At 52.9% G+C, this 10890-nt stretch overlaps 2 protein-coding genes across 2 annotated transcripts in view; one reads left to right on the forward strand and one right to left on the reverse strand.

The window, feature by feature from the left end:
* TMEM104 (transmembrane protein 104) overlaps nt 1-4705 on the reverse strand; it is a 62212-nt gene extending 57507 nt beyond the window's left edge. Inside the window, exons 1-3 of the mRNA XM_006886382.1 lie at nt 4684-4705; nt 4008-4302; nt 3451-3568 (exon numbers count right to left, since the gene is read on the reverse strand). Coding sequence (XP_006886444.1) covers nt 3451-3568; nt 4008-4302; nt 4684-4705 — 435 coding nt within the window. The remainder of the gene's footprint in view (nt 1-3450; nt 3569-4007; nt 4303-4683) is intronic.
* An 808-nt stretch (nt 4706-5513) lies between these two features.
* On the forward strand, nt 5514-9970 carry NAT9 (N-acetyltransferase 9 (GCN5-related, putative)). Its single transcript, XM_006886231.1, has 6 exons — nt 5514-5590; nt 7300-7409; nt 8047-8190; nt 9362-9421; nt 9631-9725; nt 9836-9970. Exons 1-6 carry the CDS (start codon nt 5514-5516, stop codon nt 9968-9970), a joined length of 621 nt encoding a protein of 206 aa, XP_006886293.1.
* Nucleotides 9971-10890: the final 920 nt, after the last annotated feature.

A 10890-nucleotide genomic window follows, 5' to 3' on the forward strand; every position in this document is an offset into this window, starting at 1 on the left:
GCCTGCCACAGACTCCATAAAGAACGGCTGTGCTGTTGGAGCCCTTACGACGCAAGAACTAAACATGCGGCTGCTAACCCAAAGGTCAGTGCTTCAAACCTACCAGCTGCTCATGGAGACAGCTGGCAACCTATTTCTGGAAAGATCTGGAAAGGAACTGGACCATTCCACTCTGTCTTAGAGGGTTGGTATGAGTGGGAATTGACACTACTGCACTGAGTTTTAACGAGTGGTACAAATTCTTTTTTTAAAAAAAATAATTTATTTTATTTCATTATTTTTTGTGTGTACCGTCAAATCAGATCTGACTGGTACAGGAGGAGATTGTTCCTCCTTCTCCAGCAGCGCATCTGGTAGATTTGAAGTGTGCACCTCTGAGACTGCAGTTGCAGCTTCAGCTCCTGCTAAGGTCGAAGGCTGACACAGGTGAGCCTCGGAAGAAAGGTGTGGCGATCTACTTCTGAAAAACTCAGCCACTAAAAGCCCGATGGAGTGCGGCTGGACTCAGGCACACTCGGGGTCTCCACGAGCTGGACGGAGCTGGCATGCCACAGCAGGTTCACGCAGGCTGTGGCCACCAGCAGCTAACCCACGTTCTCTCCTTCTCCACGTGGGACAGCCCCTGCTCCTTGCTCCTCTGTGCTCCGGAGACTTGAGCGAAGCCTCTCTCTGTCCTGCTTTTAACCCACCAATCCATCCTCCAACCAGTGGCCTCACCCACAGAGGCGCACAAGGAGGATGTCACGGTGTCTACAGCAGCCTTGTCTCTGGCAGTTGTTAAGGACTGAGAGAGAAGGCGGCCAAACTGCAGAAGAGTCACGACGAATTAAGGCTGAGAAAACGGAGCTGGTTCCTCTGACGGCACCAGCAACTACCCTCAGCAGGAACCGATGGATTCTCAGCAGTCAGCTCGACTGGAGGTCTTGCTTTGCCTCATCTGCTATTTTGAGTCCTGAGTTCCCCCTAAGTGGGAGACAAGCATGCCCATGCAAGGTCATTTGTGGGGATGTCGAGCCGGAGGCCAGCTCCTGTGCCAAGCATTATCCCTGGGAGGTCCGGGCACCAGAGCAAGGCTTGTCCACCCATTATGCACAGTTTGTGCAGAATTCAAGCAAAAGTAAACGCCGCTGTGCCTCTGAAGGGGAAGGAAGACACAGTGGGGCCACGGTGAGCTAGGAGAGGCTCTGTCTTGGCAACGGCCCAGCTCTGGGCCACTGCACTTCCAGGAATGAAGAGGCACCAGCAGCTCGGGCTCCCAAAGCAACCGGAGCCAGTGCTGCCGGTCCTGGGCTGGTCTGGCCTGCGGGGAGCACACAGCACTCCTGCAGGAAAGCCAAAGCCAGCTCTTGGCCAGTTCTGGGTTCAGTACACGATGGCTCTTTGCCCTTCTCCTGCTTCCAGTGGGGACCAAGAATCATTTTCCCATGTGGCCATCCCAACTGATTCTGACATGCAGCAACTCTGTAAGACAGAGCAGAACAGTCTCACGGGCTGTCCAAAGCTGTTATCTTTTTTTTTGTGTGTGTGTGTATCATCAAATTGGATCTGACTGGTACAGGAGGAGATTGTCCCTCCTTCTCCAGCAGAGTATCTGGTGGATTCGAACCACATACCTCTGGGCAAAGCTGTTATCTCTACAAAAGCAGACTGCTTTATCTTCCTCCACATGGATGTAAACTACTGGCCTTTTGGTCTGCAAACATTTAACCCCTGTGACACCATGGCTGCCTTTTCAGCATTGCAGAGTTAAGGAAATCTAAGAAGGCGTCTTCTCTCCTCAAAACCTCGACCATGACCTCCTGGTTGGTACCATCTCATCCTCAACACCAGCACCTTGTTGTACCTCTCTCCTCACTAGCAGGATAAGAGAATGCAAGCATGCGTCTACGGTAAATGCTCAGAGCCGGCCTTCAGACACAGACCACCAACATGCAACATGTAAGACACGGAGATGGATTCGAAAACAGATGGACAGAGGGTGTGGAAGCTTTTAGGCCTAACAGCTCCACTTCTTGTTGCATGTATCTGTTGTTTCCTCCCCAAGACTTGGTGACCATTGACAGAGTCCTTACATCTGAGTTAATATATGTTGTTAGAAAAGACAGGAACTGTGGTGGTTTTATGGACAGTGTAGTCATCTCTTTGCTGATACCGAGAGGATGCTTACACAATCCCGCAGACGAGAGGGGCACCATTCGTTCCACTCCAAGGTTCAGGAAAGACTTGTGATGAATTCCAGAAGGCAAGGCAGCTAGCTCCACAGCTCCCTTGGCGCCGCACGCAGCAGGCAGATGGCCCAGCCCAGCAGGACACCCCAGTGAGAGGAAGGCTTTTTCCCAGCTGTTCTCAGAGGTGCTGCCTTATCTACCACACCCAGCTGTAGAGTCTGTGAAGCTGAGAAAGAGGGATCTTCCCTCTAGGAAGGAAGGTGTAGAGCAGGATGATTGTCTAAGGCAGGGTGAGTTCCAGAAGGGAGTCCTGGGTGATGCAAACAATCAACAGGCCCAGCTGCTCAGTGAGGAGTTTAAGGTCTTGTGCTTCGGAAGAAAGGCCTGGCGATCTACATCAGAAAATCAGCTCCTGAAAACCTTACTAAGCACCATTCTATTCTGACACACGAGTCACATGAGTTAGAGTCAATTCTATGCCAGCAGCTTTCAAATTCTAGAAAGAGGACTCTTACTTCTCAAAGCAGGAAGTAGGAGGGACTCGATCATTCGCTTTTTCCAATGCTCTAGCCGCTGATCTGGGTAAGAGACCGGGGTAACAGAACTATGATCACTCCTGTATTACCCAGAGAAGATAATCTTTGTACAAATGTGGGAGATTGAACAGAGACCCAAGACAGTGGGAAATCCATCACCCTAATCCTTCTAATTGCACTATTCATCAAAATGTAAAGGAAGCATTCTCTGTCTCTTGCACCAGCCAAGACCATAAAAGTTGTGCAATCTAACATTCAGCTAAAAGCCAAAGATGCCTCGAACTGCTGAGGCCAGCAAAACCCCAACATCAACAGCTGTCAGTCACCAGCCAGCTGAAAGCCAGCCCACATAGCCAGGAGCCCAGGGTTAGCAAGCCCCTTTCATCCGGGGTAACTCAAGCTCTAGCAAACACTGCTGGCACCCCTGAAGAGGGAACAGAAAGCTTGGGAGAGCCTGTCTTGGGAATGGTCAGGTTATGTGCCAGTGTATTTTAAGGAACTAATTTAAATTAAAAAAAACAAAACAAAAAAAAAACCAACCAAAAACACACACGGTATCTGGACAGCCAGTGCAGGATCTGGCCACACTGCACTCCCTGATAAGCATCTCAGAAGTGAACAAACCCAGAGTTCTTTTGCCTTATCCTGCCCCCTAGCCATCCTCAGCAAGGCTGCTACCCTGCCCCAGCGTGGATCCAGACATACACCCTGCTGTGCACAAACCCGGGCGAAAAAGAAAAACTCACGTAGGGCGAATAAAGCTCCCCGGTCTCCGTGATTTCACCTGCCATTTCGGAAGCCAGCAAGGGTCCAGGAGCCAAGCTTCCTTCAGTGCAGGGGCTGCGGGGCTGCTGCTGCCGCCACCTGAGACAAGGGAGGGGACTCAATGTGGGCAAAGAACCTGGATGGGGCGCGGGCGGGGGCTGCAGACAGTGACCCTCGTGTCCCTCCACCAGGTAAGACTCACTGTCTCGATGAGCAGTTACCAGACACCTTAACTGCAATCAGGGTGTTTCGGATCCCTCCGCTTGTGCCCACAAGCTGGTGGCCTTCGAGATCGCCCCTCCAACTCAGCTCTTTGCCACAAGATCTCTCCTTCTCACCGGGAACCCCACTCCTCGCCCCTTTCCCAGCTTTCTGTCCCCCTAGGGTTCCCTCCGACCAAGCTTCCCTCTCATCTCAAGAGTCCCGCTCCTTCTCCGTCCTTTTCCCTCCAGGAGGAGTCTCTGATCTGGCCCCGCCCCGCCTATTTACCTACCTGGCCGTCCCGACACCTACGAGACCGCCTACTCCTGGCCGCTACCGGCGCCCGGGATTTATCGGCGGCGGCCGGCGCCAGCTGTCCAGTACCGGCCTGCAGTGCGCACGCGCCAGCGCCGGGGCCCTCCTTTTCCGCGTGCGCGAGGGGCGGGGCGAGCGCGCTGATTGGGCCGTTCGCAGGGGCGGGGCCGGGATTGGGCCCTGGCGGCCACCGTCTGCGTGGCGGAAGTGGAGCTGTGCGCTTCCTGGCGCGTCCAGGAAGTGGTGGGCATAGGCCGGGTGGCGAGTTGTGGCTGGTTGGGGCATCTCTTCTCGGGACGTGTCGGTCTGCGGGGCTGCTGTACCGACCCACGAGGTGTGGAAGGTGTAGGTCAGGGGTTAGGGAGTTCTGGTGGCTTGTTGTTGTTATTGTTGTGGATTGCCTTGGAGTCGAGCACGACTCATAGTGACTCTGAACAAAAGGCTTGAAGCCCCTCTACAACTATCGACACCTATCAAAGTTCATAGGGTTTCTGGAGGCTTGTCATTTAGGAAGTGGATGCCACTGCGCTGTCAACGCAAAGGTGTACGGTTCGAATCCACCAGCTGCTCCTTTGAAACCCGCTGTAGCGTCAGTCCACAACAACGACGAGTCTGCGGGGTGTGGGTGCAAATTTGACAGTTGAGGGACTTCCATGTTTGGGATACGAGAACATCAACCTGTGTTGTTTGTTGGGTACCTTCGATTTGGAACTGACCCATAGCTGATTCTCCAGCGGGGTTTTCAGAGACAGTAAATAGCACGGGAGATCTCTGATGGATTCGAACCCCATGCTTTCTACACATAAAGAGAGAGGACTTGGAAACTTAAGCTGGCCTCACCCTACTGGTCTGGGTTGTCCGGCTTGTGGGACAGGGAAGAGAGGTCTCTGGGAAGAGGATCTGTAAATCGATTTAAGGGCTGAAAGTTGATGCTAGGATGGAGTATCAGCCCGGATAAAGGGATGCTGGTTCTGAGAAATGGAGTGATGGGTCCTCGGGATGCGGGTAGGGACTGTCTGACTGTCCTTTAACAACTTGGTTTCTGTCTTGCAAAGAGATTTGTTGTTTTTTTTTAAAAAAATGAATATTTATTTTATTTCTTTATTTTTTGAGTGTACCGTCAAATCAGATCTGACTGACACAGGAGGAGATTGTTCCTCCTTCTCCAGCAGAGCATCTGGTGGATTCGAACCGTGTACCTCTGAGATTGCAGTGCAGCTTCTTGCCACTAGGCCACCGGAGCTCGCCGCAAAGGGTTTTTTAAAAAGCCCTTTTTTTCTCCAAGTGCCTGGAGAAAAAGCAGAAGTTTCCTGTGTGTCCTGATTCTTGGCCCCATACATTTTCCTAAGCTGGGCCAAGTCTGTCCTTCCGCTGAGCCACCAGTAGATTCAAACCGCCAACCTTTCTGTTAGCAGCTGAGCGTCACATTTCTGCAGGGGCTTAGCAAATAGAGAACCTAGACTCCCACCTTCAGTGGGAGGAAACTCCTGGTTCTGAAGTCTGCTTTCCACACCTGCAGGCGTTTACCATGTGGTTGAATGAGAACACCTTGCTGCTGGGGAAGAAGGTGGTCCTGGTGCCCTACACCTCAGAGCATGTGCCCAGGTAATCGGTCCTGCCAGATACAGGCACAGATGCACGTTGCCCTCCTCCCGCCCTTCAGGGCTCTGTAAGCCTGTCCTTTTAGCAGTGAGGAAGCTCAGCTGCAGGGAAGTTCTCAGAGGCTGTTTCCCCTGAGAAGAAACAGAAGTCGTGAGAAGTAACAGGACACAGGAAAAAGTGAAAGCTGCGCAGAGGAATACGATTTTCTTTGAGGAAGTGGCTATCTCCCTGTTTTCTCTTCTCCCCAGCTCAGCTTCCTTTTTGGCCTCTTAGCAAGGAATTATTTCACATAAACTAAATGTGTATTAACAAGGAAAATTCACATGTAGCCATAGGCTAGTGACACTGACTGATGCCAGCAATTTAATTCATTCTCAGAGACTTAATGCTGGGATGGAGGGAAACTGAGAGTCAGTTCCAACTCACACCTGCCATGTGAATCCACAGGGATTTCAGGGGCTGACTTTTCAGCAGTAGATTGACAGGCCTTTCTTCAGAGGCACCTCTGGGTGGACTTGAACCTACAGCCTTTCAGTTGTAGCAGAATGTTAATCATTTGCATCACCCAGGGATTCCAACCCAAATGTTAGCCGGTCCTACAGCTCTGGGCTGATTTTTCTGTAATTATTATTATTTTTTTTTTTTACTGTGTATGAGACATTGCCTTTAAAGGAGACATTTGCTGTTTGAACCATCGTGGCATGTAGTTTGGTGATGTGTTAATCTTTGTCACCATGTTGTGCAGCTGTCACTAGTATCCATTTACAAATGTTTTTCACCACCTTCCCGAGAGATGAGTTAGCTTTTTAAAGACTTGCTTTGTGTTTACGCCCCTTGGTGAACTCTTACAGAAATCACTTTCCCTCCCAACATTTTATTAATGACTCTTTCAAGCATACAGAAGAACTGGAAGAATTTGACACTGGACACCCAGCTCTCTCCCACAAAAGCTTTTATTGTTAAGGTTTTTTGGTGCCAGCCCCTGAAGGCTTTCTCTCTGGGCCCTGGGGGAAGGTTCTCACCCTCAGTCTTCCCCCGAGTCTCACAGGTTTGGGCTAATAATGGGTTTTGATGTCCACTTCTTTGAGAGGGCAGGACTGAGATACAGGATGGAATTCAGAGGGGGCGGCTTGTGAATATCTGGTAAATTGAAGGTGGTGATAATGTAGTTTTCCTCTTGCAGGTTCATGGCACCTAACCTTGGTGGGGATCTGGCCTTTTTGTTGAATTTGCCATGTCATAGACTTCTTAGGAATCTAAGGAATGTTCACTTTCAGACTGCTTCCCCATAGGTAGTATGGGGAGCTGGACAGAGACCGTATCTGCCCTGCTGTTTTCTAGTAGAGCTAACCTGGCTCCAGGTCATGTGCCTCTGCCCCGTCTCAGGAGCAGCTAAACTCCTTTCTTTGGGTCTTTTCTAAACCCTGCATTAGCTGTAAGGTAATGCAGTGCAGTGGTGAAGAGCTCACTGGGAAACAAAAAGCATGTGCTTTGCACAGAGCCGCCGTTCCTTGAGAAAGGCAGCTGGCTTCCATGAAATCGTGTGAAGGCGGGTTTGTGTTGGCCTGCAGCATTGCTAGGAGTCAGACTTGACTTGATGGCCGTGGGTTGGGTTTGGGGTTAGTCCTGCCGGGTCCCAGCCCCCAGCGTCTTGTAACGCGGCATCCTCTGCATCAGCTCCGGATGTCGCAGGCGGTCTCTCTGCCCTGCAGATACCACGAGTGGATGCAGTCGGAGGAGCTGCAGCGGCTGACGGCCTCAGAGCCACTGACACTGGAGCAGGAGTACTCGATGCAGTGCACCTGGCGGGAGGACGCTGACAGTCAGTGGGGCCCGGGCTGCGGGAGGGCTGACCCCTCTGGAAGTCTCCAGTTTGCTCCCGTCCTCACTTCTAGACATCTTTCTCTCAGGGCCACCACCAGCTTCAGGGAAAGCCTGGAAGGTGCCAGAATCCCTGGTTCCCTCATGTCCCCTGAAGCCAACCCTGTGGCTGACACATCTGTCCTCCACACCCTTCACCAAGCGTGGAAGGACTGAGACAAAGTAAAACATCTTGAGTCCTGGCTGTGGCCGCTGCTCTTTCACCCCCCCTGCTCCCCATGAACACAATCCCTTTGTGGAGAGGCCACGTCTTACTGCAAGGAGCTCTGGTGGCATCATCCATTATGTGTTTTGCTGCTAACTGAAAGATTGACAGTTCAAATCCACCAGCTACTGTAGGAGAAAGATAGAGTTAACCGCCTCGGAAAGCTGGTGGAGGGTCATCTTGTGCTGTAATCCCCTGGACAACTGGTTGATGTCTTACTGCACAAGGCAGGATTGGAGCGTCTGTCGAGTAGTGGGAAGCTCTGGGCACCTTTTCTCCCACCAGACTCGGGCGTGGTGGCCTGCAGCCTGGAGGTTTTTCCTCCCTTCCTTGGCGATCATTAGCAGTATAGCCTGTCAACTCTCTCCCTTAGAGTGTACCTTCATCGTGCTGGACGCGGAGAAATGGCAGGCCCAACCGGGCACGGCCGAAGAAGGCTGCATGGCCGGCGATGTGAACCTCTTCCTCACAGATCCTGGGGACCCCACGCTGGGGGAGATAGAAGTCATGATTGCAGGTTTGTTGCCTCTCCCTCTTTCTGGCCTGATGGAGCTTGAGCAGACCTAAGGGAAGCCCTGAGGGTGAGACCACACAGGCTGCGTGTGGATTCCTTAGCCTGTGGGCTCACTCCTGTGTTTGGTATTTTTCCAGCTTGTGTTTAGGTATGAACTTAACCTTTGGTTTTAGGGGCTTCAGCATTCAGGCTTCCCTCCAAGGAAACCACTTTGTCCTGGAGCCTTTCCTGTGCTAACGGTGGGCCCCCAGCTTCTCCTTCCCCTCAGGAAGGTTATTCTTGCTGAGGTAACAAATCTCAGCTTCAAGTGGTGAGGGCCTGGCATAGCCATCTAACTTCTCTGTACCATTTTACCGTCTGCTGCTGTGGTTAGGTGCCACTAAGTACAACCTCTAGCCACACTGTGTACAACAGATCTGAACCCTGTCCTGTCTTGAGCCATCCTCACACTTCCTGACACACTAGAGCCCATTGCAGCAGTCACCGTGTCAGTCCACCTGGTTGGGGGTCTTCCTCTCTCCCATTGACCCTCCACTGTTCCAAGCATGATGTCCCTTTCCTAGGAATAGCCTCTCCTATTAGCCTGAAGCATGACTCAAAGCTTTATCATCTTTGCCTCCAAGGAACACTCTGGCTGCATTTTCTCTGAGACATTTGTTCTTTTGGCTGTCCAGGGGATATTCAGTGCTCTTCTCCAACACCACAGCTCAAAGACACCAATTTCTCGTCTGTCCTCTTTATTCATTGTCTAGCTCTCAGATGCACAGCAAGCCATCAGAAAGACCATGGCTTGAATCAGATGCACCTTAGTGCTCAGACATCGTTGCCCCTCAGTGATTTGAAGAGGTCCCTGACTGCAGACTTCCCCTGTGAGATGGCGGTAACGGAGTTGCTCAGAGTGGTGTAGGGCCGATGAGATCGTGTGTCATGTACAGTGTTGTGAGGTGCCATGGAGTTGACTTCTACTTGCGGTGACCGCGTGGGGCAGAACAGAACTGCCCTCCAGGGTCTCGTGGGCTGTGGTTTTTATGGACGTGGGTGGTCAGGTCCTTGTCTCATAGCCGGTGGGGTGGGTTCAGATTGCCAGCTTTTGTAGTTAGCAGCTGAATGCTGAATGCTTGGCACCACCAAGGCCCCTGGCCACAGCATCACCGCTATGCTGCTCTCTCTTCAGAGCCCAGCTGCAGAGGCCGGGGCTTTGGCACCGAGGCTGCTCTCATGATGATGTCTTATGGTAAGAAAGTCCAAATGATGCATGGGGAGGGGCCAGGCCTGGAGTGAGGGCTGGGGCATCTCAGAAGGGAAAAGCCTTGTTCAGGCTTGGAGGTGGGAAGACAGGTCACAGATGTCTCTATGGCAAAGTGGGCTGGGAGCCAGGGCTTGGTTAGGGGGGCGCAGAGGGGCCCGGCCCTTCACCCTGCTCACCCCTCTCTGGTCTGAGAGGAGTCACCAGGCTAGGTCTGACCAGGTTCGAGGCTAAAATCGGGCAAGAAAATGAACCAAGCATTCGTCTGTTCCAGAAACTTCACTTTGAGCAGGTGAGGAGGTCATTCAGACTGGCAGGGTAGGCAGGGGGAGGTCCAGCGTGCCACAACGGGCTGGGATACATGGCTGTGACCTCACGGCCTGCCTCTGCTGGCCCTCACAGGTGGCCGTGAGCAGCGTCTTCCAGGAGGTGACGCTCAGCCTGGCCATGAGTGAACTGGAGCGGCAGTGGCTGCTGGAGCAGACCAGTCACGTGATAGAGAAGCCATACCGAGCCAGGTCGCCAGAGCCCCACTGACAGCCAGGCTCAGAGGCCATCCTTGTGGACGGACACGGTGTCAGGCCTGTACACTCCAAAGGCCAGAGCCCTGCCACAGGAGACGGGGGTCTCAGGACTAGACCGGTGCCCCAGGCCTGGTCAGGTGGGAGGAATCCCCAGGGCTCAGGCCCCTGCATGCTGGACTCGTGTGCCTCCTTCGGCCAGAGCTGTGGACGGCCCCCATCCACGCCCTACAAAGTGTGCACCCCAATGGGAACCTGGGAAGTCATGAGCAGCGTCTGGAGGTGGGGTGTGGAGGATGGACATAGGAGAGCTCCCTGACGAGGCCCAGGCACGAATAAAGCACATGCAGGCTGGAGCCTCGTTTCCTCTCAGCAGTTCAGAGCAGGAGGGGTGGGACAGAGCTGGGCCCAGGGTGGTGTGAAGAGGGACTGCGACCCTGGCAGGACTGAGTGGCTGCTCCCCAGGGGGGGAAGTGGACTTGCATCTTGGTCCTCTCTGGAGCCAGTTTCGACGCAGTGCAGAGGAGGGAGTTAATAAAGGTACCGCTTGGTGACTGAAGCCCAGCTCAGCTGGTGAAGTTCTCAGAAGCAGAAGGTTCAGGGGCTTCTGGAGAGGCTACACCGGGCCAGGCCGCTTGGGGGCAGTGGAGGCACAGACTTGGGATGGCCTGGCCGCAGAGAAACTGCAAAATGTGGAGCTGGACGTGTCCCCCAACCTGGAGAGGGTGACACCCTCAGATGCCTAACCCCCCATCAGTTTGTGATGGCACCAGGAAACAGCATGTTAAACAGACGGCACTGGGCACGTAGGGCCGTGCTGGGTCCTCCCGGCTCCCAGGCTACTGGGTCTGGCCATTGACCGGTCGTGCACGTTAACAGCACAAGGAAAACAGATTTGCTAGGTAGGTCTCCTCATCCCTAAGTCCACTGTGCTTA

Source organism: Elephantulus edwardii, unplaced genomic scaffold, assembly GCF_000299155.1.
Source record: "Elephantulus edwardii isolate Elephantulus edwardi_28Jun2011 unplaced genomic scaffold, EleEdw1.0 scaffold00048, whole genome shotgun sequence".
NCBI lineage: Eukaryota > Metazoa > Chordata > Mammalia > Macroscelidea > Macroscelididae > Elephantulus > Elephantulus edwardii.